The sequence below is a fragment of the Topomyia yanbarensis genome, chromosome 1 (genome assembly GCF_030247195.1).
Source record: "Topomyia yanbarensis strain Yona2022 chromosome 1, ASM3024719v1, whole genome shotgun sequence".
Taxonomy (NCBI): domain Eukaryota; kingdom Metazoa; phylum Arthropoda; class Insecta; order Diptera; family Culicidae; genus Topomyia; species Topomyia yanbarensis.
Genome location: NC_080670.1, coordinates 56470914 through 56489334, shown reverse-complemented (window position 1 = coordinate 56489334; position 18421 = coordinate 56470914). Strand labels below are relative to the sequence as shown.

General features: G+C 44.6%; 1 protein-coding gene across 21 annotated transcripts in view; it reads right to left on the bottom strand.

Moving 5' to 3' along the window:
• LOC131677666 (chloride channel protein 2) overlaps positions 1–18421 on the bottom strand; it is a 176606-nt gene that overhangs the window by 27371 nt on the left and 130814 nt on the right. The window contains exon 2 of one of the 21 annotated variants that reach the window (XM_058957595.1): positions 11275–11801. The exons of 19 other annotated variants lie outside the window; for them this stretch is intronic. In XM_058957595.1, coding sequence (XP_058813578.1) covers positions 11275–11619 — 345 coding nt within the window. In that variant the 5' untranslated portion in view covers positions 11620–11801. Of the gene's footprint in view, positions 1–11274; positions 11802–12232; positions 12322–18421 lie in introns of those variants that run through there. One more of the 21 variants, XM_058957603.1, reaches the window with a different exon arrangement.

Genomic DNA, 18421 nt, shown 5'->3' with positions numbered 1-18421 from the left:
CTCATCGGCAGTAACCGTTTGGGGCCACAGACTTGTGTGGCTAGTTGCACGATCTATTGGGTTAGAGGTACATTCAAACTCCGCTAGCGAATGACGGATCTCAATAGTAGCATGTCTGTAATAACATACGTACATGGAACTATTGAGAACCAGAGCTACAGGTCCAAAGCCCTGGTAAAGGAGGATGGTTGTGATGATCCGGGCCGAGATCACCACGTAAAGCAAGGTAGGGCATAACCCCAATTCCAAGGCGTGAAGCGACCCGTGCCGAGGGATGAGTGATCGAGGGGGTGAAAAAGATGCTCGATCGTTAACGGAGCCTGTGGGCTACCTGGGCAATCCCCACAGTAAGCGTCCCTTACCACGCTAATGCGGAGCTCTGGCGTGGCGGACATTTATTTCTCGCGCGACTCGTGGGATTTGATATGGAGAGCAAAAATAAATATACAAAACAAACGGAGGTGCCAAACCCCTTCGCTAGAGGTTGTTTGGCGAGGTCTCCCCCCCGTGGGGAGAGTAGTGGAGCGATGAGTGCTGCATCCGAAAGCACCAGTGACCCCCCAGCGGCGGTAGGCAATAGCCCTACCAATGCATCGGAGGGGCCAATATCTGCGATGCGCAAAGTAGCGAAGCAACTCGATTCTATAATCGACTTCGCTAGCGCAAAGCAGAATATAGCCAAGGAGTTGAAGTTGAGCCTCCTGGAGCTCCGGAAAACTGTTCGTGTCGCAAGACAGGAACAGCAGGCCTATGTTGAGAGGGTGGAATGTCGGGAGAGGCCCGACAGAGAAACCCAGACAGTGGCCTCCAATAGGGAGGAAAGAGAGAAGGTCGATAGAGGTTCACAGACAATGGCCTTTACCTTCTACGGAGCAGCCACGTCGATCGGAGCGGCGACCGAGTTCCCCTCGAAGGGAAAAGGAAAGGGCAATCGCAAGACGGCATCGAATGCGAAGCGCCCTGGGAAGTCGCCAGGCGAGGGTGCCAAAACCGACACCACTCGGCGTGCAACCGTCAAGGTCAAACGCCGCCTGGGTGAGGTAAGCGAGGGCGAGAGTGACCTCGCTGTGGAGAGCGATGGTTCCAGCAACCCGGCACGACCGGGGCAGGGGGGCTCAAACCCCTGGACGCTGGTCACCAAGAAAAAGCCGGCACCGCGGCCTGCGAGGAAGGCCAAGGACAGAGGCGAAGCCTTGTGGTTAAAAACCGACAAGGACAAATACGCCGATGTCCTTAAATCGATGAAGGCGGCCGAAAGCCTCTCGGCCCTTGGGCAGGATGTGCGTAGCGTAAGACGCACCAACACGGGAGAGATGCTCCTGGTGCTGAAGCGAGGCGCACAATCAAGTGCAGTATACAAGGCCTTGGCCCAAGAGGTCCTTGGTGAGGGCGCCCAAATCAGGTCGCTAGGTGCGGAAACAACTCTCCAGTGCAAGCACTTGGACGAGTTCACGACCGCAGAAGACGTCGTCGCAGCCGTCAAGGAGCACTGCGACGTCACAATCGAGCGGGCCTCTGTGCGACTGAGAGATGGACCCTCTGGCACCCAAGTAGCCTACCTCAGGCTACTGAAGGCGGATGCCAAAAAGGTAACCGAGAAAGGGAAGCTGAAGATCGGCTGGTCGGTATGCCCTATTAGTATACCCCAGCCGCCTTCAGTGGATAGGTGCTATCGGTGCCTTGAATCCGGCCACAAAGCATACGAATGCAAAGGCATAGATAGGAGTAAACTATGTCGTCGCTGCGGCGAGGAGGGACATAAAGAGCGGGGGTGCACTAAGGCATATAAGTGCCTTATCTGCACCGCTAAGAAGCAAGCCCATAAACATGCTATGGGCGGACCTTCGTGTCCCTTCGGTGAGTTAAATAAGAAGAAGCCGTGAGAGTCACACAGCTAAATCTTAACCATTGTGCAGCAGCCCAACAGCTGCTGTGGCAGTCGGTCTCGGAGTCGAGGACAGATGTCGCCCTCTTATCAGACCCGTACAGCATCCCTGCCGGCAACGGCAATTGGGTGTCGGACGGGTCTGGAATGGTGGCAATCTGTACAACGGGACGGTTCCCGGTTCAAGAGGTAATACACCCCTCCGCCGAGGGTGTGGCGATTGCCAAGATCAATGGTGTGTTCTATTGCAGCTGCTACGCCCCACCAAGGTGGCCAATAGAACAGTTCTACCAGATGATCGACAGGCTCTCGTCGGACCTCGTGGGCCGGAAACCGGTAGTAATAGCGGGAGACTTTAACGCTTGGGCAGTGGAGTGGGGCAGCCGCTGTACAAATAGCAGGGGTCAAGCGCTAATGGAAGCGCTTGCGAAACTCGATACTGTGCTAGCTAATGATGGCTCCGCTAGTACATTCCGTAGAAACGGAGTGGAGGCGTGGATTGATGTGACCTTTGCCAGCCCGAGTCTGGCTCCAGACATGGAATGGAGGGTAGACGAAGGCTACACCCATAGCGATCATTTAACAATCCGCTTTAAGATCAACTATGGTGTGCAGCACCCGAGGGCGGGAGATCCCTGTCAGGTACGCGGGTGGAAGTCCAATCACTTCGACAGCGAAGCTTTCACCGCGGCCCTGGGACTGGAGGCCAACACCGACAGTCTAAGCGGGGATGCGCTGGTAGCTGTTCTATCACGCGCGTGCGACGCCACTATGCCGAGAAAAACACTGCCAAGAAACGGTAGATGCCCGGTATACTGGTGGAGTGCCGAGATTGCAGCTCTACGGTCAGCCTGTCTCAGAGCTAGACGTAGGATGCAAAGAGCTCGCACCGAGGATGCAAGAGAGAACCGCCGTGAAGTGTTTCGAGCTGCGAAATTAGCCCTTAACAAGGCTATTAAAAGCAGCAAGAGAGCGTGTTTCGACAACCTGTGTGAGAGTGCCAACGCGAATCCGTGGGGTGACGCCTACCGGATTGTGATGGCCAAGACCAAAGGGGGCTCCTCACCCCCAGAACGGTCTCCGGACCGGTTGGCAACGATTATCGAAGTACTCTTCCCGTCTCGAGCCACAAGCCCCTGGCCACCTGCACTACGAGACAGTGCGGGCACGGTCGAAATGGTGGCTCCAGTGACGAATGAAGAACTACTCGCAGTGGCTAAATCCCTAGCAATGAACAAAGCTCCAGGGCCGGATGGAGTTCCAAACAACGCTCTCAAGGCAGCGATCATAGTGAACCCGAACATGTTCAGGCTAGCTATGCAGAGATGCCTTGACGAGTGCCGTTTCCCCGATAGATGGAAAAGGCAGAAACTGGTGCTGTTGCCGAAGCCCGGGAAGCCGCCAGGCGACCCATCGGCGTACAGACCAATCTGTCTGATAGACACGACTGGCAAACTGCTTGAGAGGATCATCCTCAACAGGCTCACCCCGTACGCGGAAGGTACGGACGGTCTGTCAAGCAACCAGTTTGGCTTTCGGAAGGGTAAGTCCACAGTGGACGCTCTCAACTCAGTGATAAATACTGCCGAGATAGCGATCCAACGAAAAAGGCGAGGTATTCGATACTGTGCGTTAGTGACACTTGACGTGAAGAACGCATTCAACAGCGCAAGCTGGGATGCCATCGCGCTCTCGTTACACTGGCTTAGCCTACCGGTGGGTCTGTACCGGATCCTGGAAAGTTACTTCCAAAACCGCGTACTGCTATACGAGACCGATGCCGGTCAGAAAAGGGTTCCGATTACCGCCGGAGTCCCGCAGGGCTCGATCCTAGGCCCGGTGCTATGGAACCTCATGTATGACGGGGTTCTGGGACTGAAGTTCCCTCCTGGGGTCAAGATCGTCGGCTTTGCCGACGACGTAACCTTGGAGGTCTACGGGGAGTCAATTCCTGAGGTAGAACTAACCGCAGAACACGCGATTAGCACGGTGGAGGAATGGATGAGCGCGAGAGGCCTGGAGCTCGCTCATCATAAGACGGAGGTAGTTATCGTCAACAACCGCAAGTCGGCACAATATGCAGTTATCCATGTGGGAGAAGTCGCGATCACTTCACAGCGAAGTCTGAAGTCTCTCGGAGTCATTATAGACGACAAGCTGACCTTCGGCAGCCATGTCGACTATACGTGCAAGAGAGCGTCGACTGCTGTTGCGGCACTATCGAGAATGATGTCCAACAGCTCAAAGGTGTGCGCCAGTAGACGTAGGTTACTGGCAGGAGTTGCCGTATCTATCCTCAGGTACGGCGGCCCGTCATGGTCAAGAGCACTGAGGGTAACCAGTTACCTACAGAAACTGGAGAGCACCTACCGCGTGATGTGCCTCAGAGTGATATCTGCCTACCGCACGGTATCACACGATGCATCCTGCGTGATAGCGAGCATGATGCCAGTCGGGCTGGTCATTCGGGAAGATGAGGAGTGCTTTGAGCTACGTGGAAATAGGGGAGCCCGCGAGCGCACCAGGGCGACCTCGGTCGCCAGATGGCAGCGTGAATGGGACAACTCCTCGAAAGGTAGGTGGACTCACCGGCTGATACCTAGCATATCGAGCTGGGTGGGAAGACCCCATGGGGAAGTTCACTTCCACCTGACACAATTCCTGTCAGGCCATGGCTGTTTCCGTCAGTACCTCCACAGATTCGGGCACGCGGAGGTCCCAGTCTGCCCGGACTGCCCAGGTGTAGATGAAACTGCCGAACACATACTGTTCGTATGTCATCGGTTCGACGTCGAAAGAAGAGCAATGCTTGACGTCTGTGGCTGGGACACAACCCCTGATACCCTTATTCAGCGGATGTGTCAAACGGTGGAGAAGTGGAACGCAGTCTCGGCTGCTACCATCCAGATTGCCAGTAAACCCAGCCACCCCGAAGCAAGACAGAAGAGTGAGTGTATAGGCGTATAAGTGGACTGCCTCATGCCAAGACGGGAGGGTCGTAGCGTAGTATGTTGGAACTAAGCTATCGATGCCTCATGGCGTGGCAGAGGAGTGAAAGGGTGAGCATCCAAGTCAGTCTCACACTGCATGTTAAGGGTGAGCATAAAAGTCAGCCTCACAGGTTGGTAGAGGCTAGCACAAAAGTCAGCCTAGCAAGGAATGAAAGAGGTGAGCACAAAAGTCAGCCTCGCATGGTATGTCAGAAGTGGGGCCTAAGAAAAATGTCCCACATGGGATGCCAGAGGGAGTGACAAAGGTACAATAGAGTGGCACGATTGAGAGTGAATCAGGTGATAGGGTGAGCACCCAAGTCAGCCTCACATGGTATGGGTAGGGCGAGCACAAAAGTAAGCCTAGCAAGGAACGAGTAAGGTGAGCACACAAGTCAGCCTCGCATGGAACGTAAAAGATGAGCACAAAAGTCAGCCTCATGTGGGAGTGTTTGAGAGTGAATCAAAGTGCGATTGAGAGAGCACCCAAGTAAGCCTCATACAGGATGTATGAACGCGTGAGTGAGAGTGAATGAGTACATTTAGTACAGCCATCCCCCCAGAAGTAATACCGAGAGGTAGTTCCTGGGAGGAATGATGGCGGAGCCCAATGGAGTTTAGTCGGTATTAATGGCTGGTCACCATTTGAGTCCGACACGCCCCCAGTGCACCCCGTGCGGTAGATTGGACCCTACCAATAGCACGTGTACTGGGCTAGGACATAAAGGTCTTCTCCATTGTAAAAAAAAGAGGTACATTCAACATTTATTTTGGTAAAAGCGGTTTTTAAATGGCATTAAGGGCTGTTTTTCGGGCTTATTGGTTACTTGGGCACGAACAAAATCCAGCAGCAAGCCACGTATATAAGAAAGAAACGAATTTTATTTTAATTTCAACGAACTGCTCATGGTAAAAAGAAGGAACTATCTAATAGAAGTCATTATTGAAATAATATTCAAGTTACAATCTGTTAAGTAAGAATGTGTACAGTATAACAAATGCTTGGTAAGTGATGCCAACCTACTTTTAGTAGATTAAAAGAAACTTTTATCATTGGCGCTTTGCTGAAAAAGACTTCTATTACAACTAGCGTCAACAGCGTGGTGACGTACACACGTAGTTGAGCTCGGTAATTTCCCGTAATTTAAATTTTTCTACTGATATCTCGAAAAAGTGTCATTTGATTGCTGATTTTCAACAAAATATTTACCGAGTCTCAACAAACAATTGTAGTTTTTACTGAGATCTCAGCGAAAAATGAATTTGCCGAGTGCACGCTTGTTCAAATCTCGGCAAAAGTTACAAAAAATGCTGAGATTGGCAGAAAAAAATACTTGTGTATGCTTTCTACGAAGTAGAGCCCGTATGGAATGCAGTTTCTCAAAACAAGCGGCGAATGACCGGTTAGGCTAAAGCCGCTTTTAATTAATCCAATCAATCCATTTCGCTCTCTAAAATCATCGATTTTATCGGAATAGCAACATTGAAGTGAAGACACGTTAATTCAATTAGCATCTGGCAACCGTGATGATCAATCTAGTGAGTCGCCGCGTTATTTCAGTCAATATTCTTAAAGTGACTCATTTTCAGGCAGTCACTAATAAAACCTATTGCTAATTTTGGGTCATCATGAGAGCATTGATAGTTCGCGGTCAACAGATGCAACACGCCAGAGCACTTATTTGTGTGGGGTAATCCCTAAAATAAACTTGGATTGGATCTATTACGGCTTTTTTGAATAATTGATTTAGGGTCATCCAAAATTACCATTGAATTATCAAAACGGACATTAGTCAAAGCCGTAATTTGAGCCCAATCGGACATGAATTATGGGGGCTGCAAAATAGTTAAAGTTAAAAAAATAGATGAACCATCTTTTGAAATTTCAGTATTTGAATTCGTTCCGTTGAAAAGTCTTAGAAATGCATGAAACGTCGAGGTCTGGTGTCCCAGCGGGTTTTTTTATAAATCGCCTTTCTGGAGCTTCACTTTTATGATGCCAAATTCTTAGGCTATCCTCCAGTGAAGGCCCCTTTACAAATCCATAAGCCAAGAACAGCTGAACGTCCGTAACTCCTTTGCATACAACGAACGAACAGCCGACATAGGAGCGACGTTTCCTGAAAGACGGAAACCCCCACCGTCACCAAACCCAATCGCTTCGGTAACCCAGCAGAATACGAGCACACCTACAACCCACCTGGACTCCTTGCTATTCGCTCCGCGGTCACCCCTAGGGTTACCCAGGCGTCCAATCGAGCACCAAACCGAGGAAGAACACGTCGAAAATTGCTCCAGGACTGATTCCTATCTATCCGTCAGCCCGTAGTCTGCCTCATGCACTGACCGCAGTCCACTAGCGCTCCAATGCAATGCACTAACGGACTAAGGTAGAATCTCGGGGACCTTCAGGTTATCATCGCTTGCCACAACCCCATTGTCCTAGTAATTCAAGAAATACACACCCCGGAAAACACTAACATCTCCACCTGGCTAGGAAACCGGTACTTATGGGAATTACGGGTTGAAGGAAACATTTTCCAAACGATAGGATTGGCCATTCGAATTGATATCCATAGAGAAAACATCCAATTTGACACCGAAATACTAGTAGTTGACCGAAGAAGGTTGGCAGGTTGGCAAGAAACACGAAGAACTGATCCCGCCTCCATACCTGATAATTGGAGTCCTGAACGCCCACCACCCCATCCTGATTACACACACACCTCCCCTGCAACATCCCGCCGGTGCCAGTGGCTCTACAAATAAGCCGACTGGGCCCTTTACGAAGAATCCTTTAGCAAGGAAGCCATAGCATAAAGTTGGGGTGACTTCCTGGACCGAATCCACCCCGACTCTCCAACGGAGGAGTTCTACCGAAGAGTTAAAGCCCTCAGTGGGAAACGTCGAAACAATAGATTCTCCATCCAAACTGACAACATCGTAATCACAAACCCCCAAGAAATTGCTAACGAACTGAGACGGCACCTCGCAGTCCTTTCCGTAACCATATCGCTGCCACCAGACTTCCTGAAAAAGAAGCCTATTCTCAAAGCAACTCCTGTAACCTTCCTCCCCGCACCAACACCCGAGTAAAATCAACTTTTCTCCGGACCCAAACTCACCGATGCCCTTTCCCGCGGGCGTCGAAAAGCCACGGGACTCGACAACATTTGCTACCCGTTACTAAGGAACCTACCTTCCCAAGGCAAAAAGCACTGCTTCGTAGCTCCAACCGAATATGGAACGGCGCACCGCTCCCAGACATCTGGCAGACTGCATTTCTAATACCGATCCCCAAAAGGACTTGAGGGACACGCACACCAAAGAACTTCAAGCCAATCAGCCTCCTTCCCGGTATAGCTAAAACACTGACGCGAATGCCCAATGGAAGCGTTACTACAATCCTTGAAGAGCGCAACTACTAGACCAGTGGTTTTCAACCTTTTTTGTACCATGTACCCTCTTTCGAATATTGAACTCCATATGCACCCCTTTCTGAAAATTATTTATCACCATTACTTCGTCAGAATAATTTGCATTTGGATGAATATCATACTTTTTCCTATTTGAAACCTGGTCCTAGAGACACTCAAGCAGTATCTTAATTTGTGACACACTGAAACCATAGATAAAGACAAATATTCAACGGGTTTAAATTTACCCCGCAAAATTCACCTCCTGCAAAAGTCTAATTTACCTCTGGGGGTGAATTCACCCCCGGTAGAAAACCACTGTACTAGACAACAGACAACACGCATTCCGGAAAGGAAAAGAAATCGGGTCCCACCCTGCATCCCCCGAGGAGATCCTAGGCCAGACAACAAACGAAGGCCTTCACACCTTGGACATCGATAAGGCCTACAATACAGTATGGCGGGAAGGTGTCATCCAACAACTCGACTGTGGGGGCATATGCGTAAACCTCAACTACATACAACGATTCCTTCAAACCCGGAAATTTCGGGTCGAAATCGGAGGAATCCTCTTCACCGAGGAGAACGGAATCCGTCCTGGCCGTCATCCTCTTCCTAATCAGCATGCAATCCATCTTGGGCTGCACGCCACCTCAAATCTACACATTCTTATACACCGACGACATCGTCCAGGCAGTTACCGGAAAGACCAAATACCGAATAAGACTTAAATTGCAAACAGCAGTTAACGCCGTTTCCCGATGGGCTACATCCGTAGGTTTCCGCACTTCAGTCCAGAAAAGTTTTCATTCACACTTCTGCAACTCCCACCACCGAGCAACCGACCGTCCGATCCAAATTAGCAGTACACCGATCCCGTACTGTAGGGAGCCGAAAATTCTCGGAGTCACAAGCCGAAAATTCACGACCTCTCTCCGGCGACTATCTAAATGCTCCGTTTTCTCCACCGAAGCCGCTGCAATCGCCCTAGCTGAATCCTAAAAACCGAAAAAACAGCAATGTCAATGGTCCCTGGGCACTGCAACATACGGGGAAACGTAGACGTCAACCATCTGGTAGGGAGGACCATAACAAAAGAAGCGCCAATCACCGACAACATCCAACCCAAGACGACCGCGAAGACTGAAGAGAACCAAAGGTCCTATCTAGACTTCGGATCGGACACACCAAGATGTCCACGCCCACACTATATCCAACACCCAACCTCCCATATGAACCATATGCCAAACCCGGAAGACAATTGAACACATTCATTCCACTTGGCTTGATCTCTAGGGCGTTCGAGAATGATACGACCTCCCGCTCTCAACCCACAACATCCTGGCCAGCGACCCTGTAAGGGAAGATGCCGTTCTTAACTTTCTGAAAGGTGTCGAATTTTTTGACAACATCTAAGCCTAAACTCCACACCCACATCAATGATCCCAAGAACCAGTGCGGGCTCTTCGTCACACTCCCCGACTGCCGGAAAGTTCGCTCGTCGCCCAATCAAACGCAACGACACACCAACCCAGTAAGCAAACCTCAACTTGTGTTCTCCACCCAACCCACTATGGCACTCTACAATACCACCATTGCGCTGAAGAAACCACCCATGGACCAACCCAATCGGCCAACAAAGCAACCAGCAACCCACACCCACTGCTGGCCCTCCACCACACTTCACTTGGTACTCAGGAAATCGCCCGTGGCCAGGGAACAAGAATGACATTTTAGGATACCCCGAGCCCCATGTTTTCGCTGGCGAGTTTTTTTTGCAAAGGGTCCACGGCAGAAAATCTATCTCCCGTAATGTTTGACGTAGAGCCAACAACCCAAAACTTTTTCGATACCTTAGAACGATAGTAAGCGACGCACGTGGTGTTTTTCTCGATTTTTTTATTTTTTTCTCTGGAGCACATTCTAAAATGTCATAAAGATCGGCACAATTATGATCATTAAAAAAAACGACTTAATAAAGAAATAAAATCCTACGTACTTCGCAGGAGAAAGTTTTTTCCATATTTTTTCTGCTTCGAACATGTGCTCCAGACTTCCAATCATTCTTACTGTGGATCCCAAGATCGAAGTCTCATAAATCAGGATAAAAAACGCTCATGTACCGAATTGACGCTCGTTGCAAGCTACGTGTTGAAATAATTATGATTGTGCCTTCTTGTTTCTCTCTAGGCCTGCTCAAAATGTAGACTGTGTTTCTGTAGTCTGTATCTATAACACGAGACAGATTTGACACCAACCTCGCAGAAATAACCAAAGAAGCGAACTGCGACTGCGGAATGCGTCGAGAAAGCATACAATTTTCAGTGTGCGTCAATCCGGGAAATCACCTCCGAAGGCTGCCAAGCGACGTTCAACATTCAACCGAGACCTCACTGCTGCAGGTTCAAGGTTGATTGTAATGGTAAACTTATAAAAATAAATATAAATACAATGCTGCGGAATGATTGAGCAGACGGGTTTCGCAGGAGAAATACAATCTATTTAGAACCTGCAAAAAGCATCGGTAATAGCAGTAGCAATAATTAAACACACACATGTCAACAACATGAAATAAGCTTGAATCACACACCCCATGGTGGACATTAGACAATGGACACATCTAATTTATTCTGTTGTTTATTTTGGTTGCGTCTGTAATGCGCTGCGACTGCCCTCCCTAGAGAGGGGCACATATTCACTTAGAGATTAGCATGGTAGAAAGCGTGAAAAGTCTGGTGGCATTTTACGCCAGATGTCTGATGTGTACGTGTGCAAGGCAAGCTGGTGAATGGTGGGATGTTCCGCTATCAAACCATGTATTCGGGATGTAAAAATAGAAGAGAAAAAAAAATCAACACATGAATTAGACGACACGGAAGTCTATGTCAAACGAATAGCGCAAAACCAAATGTCTCTCATTGATAAGGGAGCAGTAAAACTCAACAAGCACGGCGCCACCTAATTAGCAGCCTCGCCGACTTACGTAGTAAAACTCTTCTAGTTCTATGTCAACGGGGCTGCGCTGGATTTCGTCCTTATCGTCCGAGTCCAGTAGGTCGTCAGCCGCAAGAAATTCGGATGGTGGTGCCGGGGACGTTGCTGGGATGTCATCACTAAAGGACACCACGGAGCTGGTACTGGGAGGCGGAAGGACATGGGGCTGCGAGAGATAGGCTAGCTGCTGCAGTTTGATTTGTTTTCGTCGTTTCTGTCGCTTCCGATGCTGGTACTTTTCCCGCTGTGTACTGAGCGAGTCCTTGCGTCTCAAGATGATTTCCGGCTCGAAGGAAAAATCGCGCACATAATCATCGTCGTCGTGCAGGTTCATTTATCGTACTCTCCAACCGCTGTCAGGCCAGATAGAGTATTCGCCAGTCTTTTTTGTGTGGTTTGGGCATTGTTGCAGTGCCAACCTGGTAGTAGGCGATAGTCGTTTTCGATTTAGTATTTTTTAGAGAATTGTCACCAATCACTTTTTGCGATGTGGTCATACATCCAGAATGTTGATAACTGGAAGAATATCGTTGAAATAGACAGTGACCATGCACAATTGAACTTAGAAATAATCTACTATTATTATAAACGATGTAGGAGCACGTATGCATAATTTGGCCACTTCCATCTGGAGGAGATTGGAAGAAAATTAACGCAATGTGTTTGTTAAGTCGTCTCAGTTAGACTACGCTTCTTGTCAATTTTAGTAAACCGAACGTTATTTCCACTAACTATGTGAAACGGAACACACAGATCGTCAGACGAAGAAGATTTTTATTAGTCATAGTGGATAGTATATACATTCAATAAAGAAGAAATAAGTGCAGAAATCAAATGTAGATCGTTTTAGTACAACAACAGCAATCCAACGACATCCGTTAAACACCAAAACACTTGGGTAGTCCCGCGCGCTGTGACTTTCTAGCCCCAGTCAGTTGCCAACTCACATAAAACTAATCGCATAATTTGCCAAGAACTTTCTCTTTGCTCAATGCCTCCCGTTGCTGCATCTGCTTCCCAGTTCCATTTATTGTCACACTTTTCAGCTTAATTTACCGTTTCATTCTATTTGTTGGTTTTGCCGCGTGGTTTGTCTGTCGCCTTGCTAAAAATTGCACGGTGTCGAATGTTGGGAAAAATCACGGTCACTGCTAGACATATGTGCACTAACACCACTACCACCATTCACACGGGATTTTAATATTATGGTATCTTGGGGAGATTACGGACAGATTAATTAGCTTGTTTGAGGGTCGTCCGAAAACCATGTGCAAAATATGACGCAAAAGAGGCAGCTTAGTATTTTTTATTGTCTGTGCTATTTTTCGTAAGATACCCACAAAAATTCTAAAATTCGAAAACGTTATCAAATTTGGAATTCAACTTGAACAGATATTTGTTTTGATATATGTTTCACCTTACAAAACTGTATCAAAGCTTTTTTTATTTTGATTATAGAGGTTTTAACCTAAGGTCATTCGCCTCTTCGGGTTATAAAAATCTCTTATGAAAAATTTCTAACCCAATGTGCGGGGTCGGGACTTGAGCCCAGGTACGCTGCGTACAAGGCAATCGATTTACCAACTACGCTACGCCCACCCCCTATCGAAGATTTTGTTGGTAACCAGCAAAGGGCCATACGTAAATGACGAAGCATGATGGTGCGACGAGGGATAGGGTAGGGTCAGTAGTTGTGCAACGTAGCATTAAGCTTAATTTTTAAAGGATATCAGTAAACATCGATCAAAGAAAAACAGCTTAATTTATCTACTTTACTAAGAGAAATAAATTAAAATTCACACGAATTTGTAGGAATGCTGTATCCGGTTTCAAATTTAATGGATACCTATTCTCCGCCAAAAATAGACTTCACTGGAGATAGATATGAAAGATTTATAACTACTAGATTTTGTTTGGAAGCTGTTTTGAATTTTCGTATCTGTTTAAATAGGAGAAAATTTAGATGGTGAACAATTCTGGTAAAAATTATTCATTCTCCATTAAGGAGAAAATTGTTTAAAACCATCTTTGAAAGTGAAGAGCACAAAACCTATAGCTTAATTAGTTATGAAATTTGCGTTTCGACTTCGTATCATCAGAATCGGACACTAACTTAGTGACAGGACTAAGCTCTTGCGGGACATCACGCTAGCTAGGGGTTTACTCAGGAACACAAAATGTGTCTCCATTTTTTGGAGCTAGCGGGAGGGAGGATTCGAGAAGTGTTAAAAAAATACATAATTTGTGTACAGAGCCTAAATTTATGATACCAAGCAAAGCAAACTGATCCAAGCAATGCAAACTGATCCCAACCATTTTGTAAACTTCTTAATTATTTCAAAAGTAAATTTTCTTCTTAATCATAAGAATGGCATTTTTGTATTCCTGGTATTTTTTGATAATTTTGATGTTTTTGTAATTTTTGATAATTTTGATGTTTTTGGAATTTTCATTATTCTCAATATTTTTGTTTTCTTTTTCTGGTAATATTGATATGATAATATATTTTTATTTCAATTATAGAGGTTTCAAAATAAGATGACCTTTAAAAGAGGCGAATGACCCCCTCTTTTTACGGGCATCTATATCTATATCTCTTTACAAAAATCTCTAACCCATTGTGCGGGATTGGGAGTCGAACCCAAGTGATCTGCGTTCAAGGTAAGATTTACCATGTCCATCCTCTTGTGATGGTTTTGGAATCTTACTATTTTCTCGAAATTTGGGTTTTTGTATTTTTGGTTTTTAGTATTTATCGTATTCCTTTTTTGTTTTCTAACATTTTAGATGATTGGAGTATTTTGTAATTTCTCATCATATTTGTGGGGGATCTAGTCCGGTTCGGACCTGGTAAGGGTTTATTAGCTATAGAACTTAAACGTGCCAAACGCTTTGCAAGTATTTATTTTTTTGAAAGCGCGACCAATTGCGTCTGTTCTGAATTACCCCCACCCTGCTCTAATTCGATTCGTCCAATTTATCGACTTATCATTTTTTTTCTATGAATGTGAATATGATGTCAATGCTAAGTAGGAGTTAGACTAAATCGATCGCAATATCAATTAAAAAATGTCAGAGAATTTGTAAAGCTTTTTTTCTCTGAAAACTTGACTGAAAAAGGGTTGTATCATACTGTGACTGAATTGAGCTACCACTCGTAACACGGTGCTATAGTGATTGTGTACTTTTTAAGTGAATTAGTATACATACCAAAAAGTAATGATATTCAAACGATACATGTATACATCAATATGAATGTAAACATACAAAGCTTGAATCAACATTTTGATTGAAAAGTAAGTTGAATTCGATGCACTCAAAAAGCGTACGATTTTACACTTTCTTTCGTGTGATAATACATGTCATTTATTTTACAGCAATATTGGATTAAAAATACACTAAAGTGCATTGGTATCCCGTTTAATGAAGCAATAATTTATAATAAAATTCGTTGAAGAAAGCACAAAAAGTTGTGTGTATTTGTGGTGGAACTTAATTTTACATATTCATGCCCCAAATATATGCATGAAAATGAATTTAAAATTGCAATATATTTTTTTCTGTGTAGGTGGTATATAGGTTGTAGATCTCATCAAATGCAACACAAAATAATGTATGGAAAATATTATATACCCAAAATCTTGGTTTTTAGCTTAAAAAGCCGTGTTTCAAGATTTTCGGTACTAAAAAATTAGCTAAGCAGTCATTTCTCAACCTATTTCCAATTTTTTCAGTGTTCTGGAAAGAAGATGAACCTTTATAGCGATATGCATTGTTATGTTTGTTTTTTAAAAGTATTGTGCAATTTCGGGACAACAATATGAAAACAACCATTATTTCACAAAAATGTATAGTTCGTGGGAATCGAGTACTGATACACAACTATGCACTGCTAGGCCTCATGCAAAACTGACTCAGACATCACTTTGTTAAAAGTTTAATAACTTCTTTCAACAAAGCCGGATTGACTAGCAGTCTTTGACAAAGTTGTAGACAATTAAATTATCTTGCTTATTTTCACTTATATATGATAATTAAACTGTCAACTTCGCTCGTGTACTGATCGTGCCTGTGGACCGCTCCGGAATTTCAGTGAAATTTGTCGCATTACTATTTATTAAACCGACACGTCGAAAGAATATTTACGGATATTAGTCAATGAATCGAAGTTTTAGTGCCTTGCCGTCGAAAATCAACTAGTCTACAATTTCTAAACGGATCGCCATAACTCACATACGCTGTAACGATGATCTGCAAGAAGTGTGCCTCTGTGATAGTGCCAGGAGAGAATATAATCATTTGTGAAGGCTTTTGTTCCGACCAATATCACGCCGACTGTGTGTCGCTGACCGTTCCTGAGGTCGTCAGCTGTAACAAACATCGAAATATTTGGTGGATGTGCAACCCATGTATTGAAATAATGAACGACGTTCGACATTTGGAAACTTTCCGAGATAAACGGCAAGCGTTGTCCGACGCTGACGGTTTTGTACCAATCCGCCCTGCATCTGTAGCTGCAACAAATAAACGATATTCAGGACTCTATTGCTGAGATTTCCCGTTTACGTTTCGATGATACATGCGTGCAAAATAATTCTCCTCCCGCTCAGTCATCTCCGATGTCTTCTACGAAACTACAGCAAGGCACCGGTAGTGTTTCGCACCACTCGAAAATTTCTGTTTCATCGCTCTGCTGGCTTTTCTTCACACGAATCAAGAACTCCGTTAGTGAGAAAGAAATCGCCGATATGGTTGCGGGAGCGTTAGGAATTGATTCTATCATTGTAAAAAAGTTGGCACCCGAGTGGAAGGATGCAGCATCAATGCCGTTCATATCGTTCAAGGTTGGGATCGATGTGAAGTTAAAGCGCATTGCGTTATCTCCGAGTACATGGCCGCGCGGAATTTGTTTTCGGGAATTCCACGAACAGTTCGACGTCTGGGAGCCCTAATATTATTAATGTTTACTGTAAATTTCGCAATGTTCTTAATGTGTATTGCTTTGTGTGTTCTAAGTGATTTGTTTCGAAATGTATAGCAAAGTAGTTTAAATTGTTTTAGGTTAAGCAGTAGTCTGTATGGTGTTTCACACCAAAGACGATATAAAAAAAAATAAATAAAAAAATAAAAAAAAAATAATACGATGCATACAGTGCCACCTAGCGGCGAAAATGTGAGCTAGTGGGTTTTCTCCATGTAAATTGTCGAAAAATCCTATATAAACTTCAGGCACGTTGGTCCGGTAGCTAGACTTGTCCGATTTGCTTCAAATTTGGTAGAAGTACTTCTGGTGGGACTAGGAATCGACTCAGGGGTGGGCCGATAGGGGTCATTTTTTTCTTGTCACTCTAATGGACATGATGACAGATATCTGGACGGAATAAATAATATCTCCAAACTAGCACAAGCTTCTTTAACTTTATTAGGAAACATATTCCCAATACACGTAAGTGAATGAACGGGTTCACAATCACTTCCATTTTTCCACTAAAACATTTTCGCCTGTGAAATAATATTTTGTTTGTTTATTCCTGTAAACTATGTCTCTCTATAAACTAGGCAGACAACGTAATGATAGTTCTCCTTGTAGGTCTTATAATACAATCATTAAAATGACGTCATGTAGGTTTCCTCAGAAAGTAAAATAAATGCCAACTATTTTATTCACACATTGAGAAATATTGCCACCTGTGTCGCAATGTATTATAATGTAATGTGAACTGTCATTTTTACCATTTTTTTGTTAACCATTTTTGTTAACGACCTATTGAGTCAATTTGTCAACAGTTGTTACGGCATTTAATTAGCAAGGGACTGGAAGGTGAAGCATATTTTTCAATATTTAGAGCCATAGTACTTAAGGGAGAGCAAGGAGTTGAAGGGAGAAAGTTTAGAAAAGCGTGGAAGGATCATATATGCAAGCTTAGAGCTCACCGGCGACTTAACTTTTCGGTTCCGACAGCATGAAGTAACAAGTTACTTTACGCTTGTCCGGACATGCCGTAGACTCAGGTGCAGACAAAAAGTTAAGTCGCCGGTGAGCTCTAAGCTTGCATATATGATCCTTCCACGCTTTTCTAAACATTCTCCCTTCAACTCCTTGCTCTCCCTTGAGTACTATGGCTCTAAATATTGAAAAATATACTTCACCTTCCAGTCCCTTGCTAATTAAATGCCGTAACAACTGTTGATGAACTGTCATTACGTAGGGGAATTTTGGGAAAAACCGACACTGTGGGTAAAACCGACACCCCACAACTTTTCCTAGAAATCAAATTTTTATTCATTTCATAATGATACATTATTATTAGTACATTTATGTAGAGCATTTGAAGAAAAATTGGATTTACGTTAGTGCGCCGAATGTCATAAAAATAAACAAAACATACGACAGCAGCGTTCATACTCGTCTGGATGTAAAATTTCATTGGTAGATTTTAAGGTTTTAACCGAACAAAAGCTTTTCAAATCACTCCATTTTTCAGTACCTATTATTATCGGCCTTTCCTATGATCAACTAGGTGCATTGAAGACGAGTTTGAGAAATTCAATATTTTTAATTGCTTTTATAAAAAAATGTGCGCTGTTGGGGTAAAACCGACACCCTTTGGTTAGGGTAAAACCGACACACTGTTAAGATGGTTGTGTTTACTTGCGATTCATTAGAAAAAGGCTGGGGATCTTTGTGACACTTCAATTACACTATTAGCACACTATAGTAATAGCTGAAATACACAGAAATACTTTTATTGTGTTTATTTCTTATAACTCTCTTTAAAAATCAAAAATTGGAATTTTTGCTTATCTAATTCTATCGAAGCTTTTGCTATTTCTGCAAAAAGCTCATCAAACCGAATTTCTAGTGTTCTCTTGATTTGCCATAGACGAACTTTATCACAATGAGACAATGATATTATGTATAGCCCAATAGATCGTTGATAATCAGAGTCCGAAAAATCAAATCTGAAAAAGATAGTTTTACTAAGAAGTGTGTGTGTGTGTCACTTATAAGTGAATGAATCCAATTAGCAGAACGTAGAACACTTGCAAATCTTCTTTTACAAAATAAAATGACACTGGAGGTTGCAATGATGTGCGCAAGGATTATTTGGAAATACTCATATCAATAAATAATC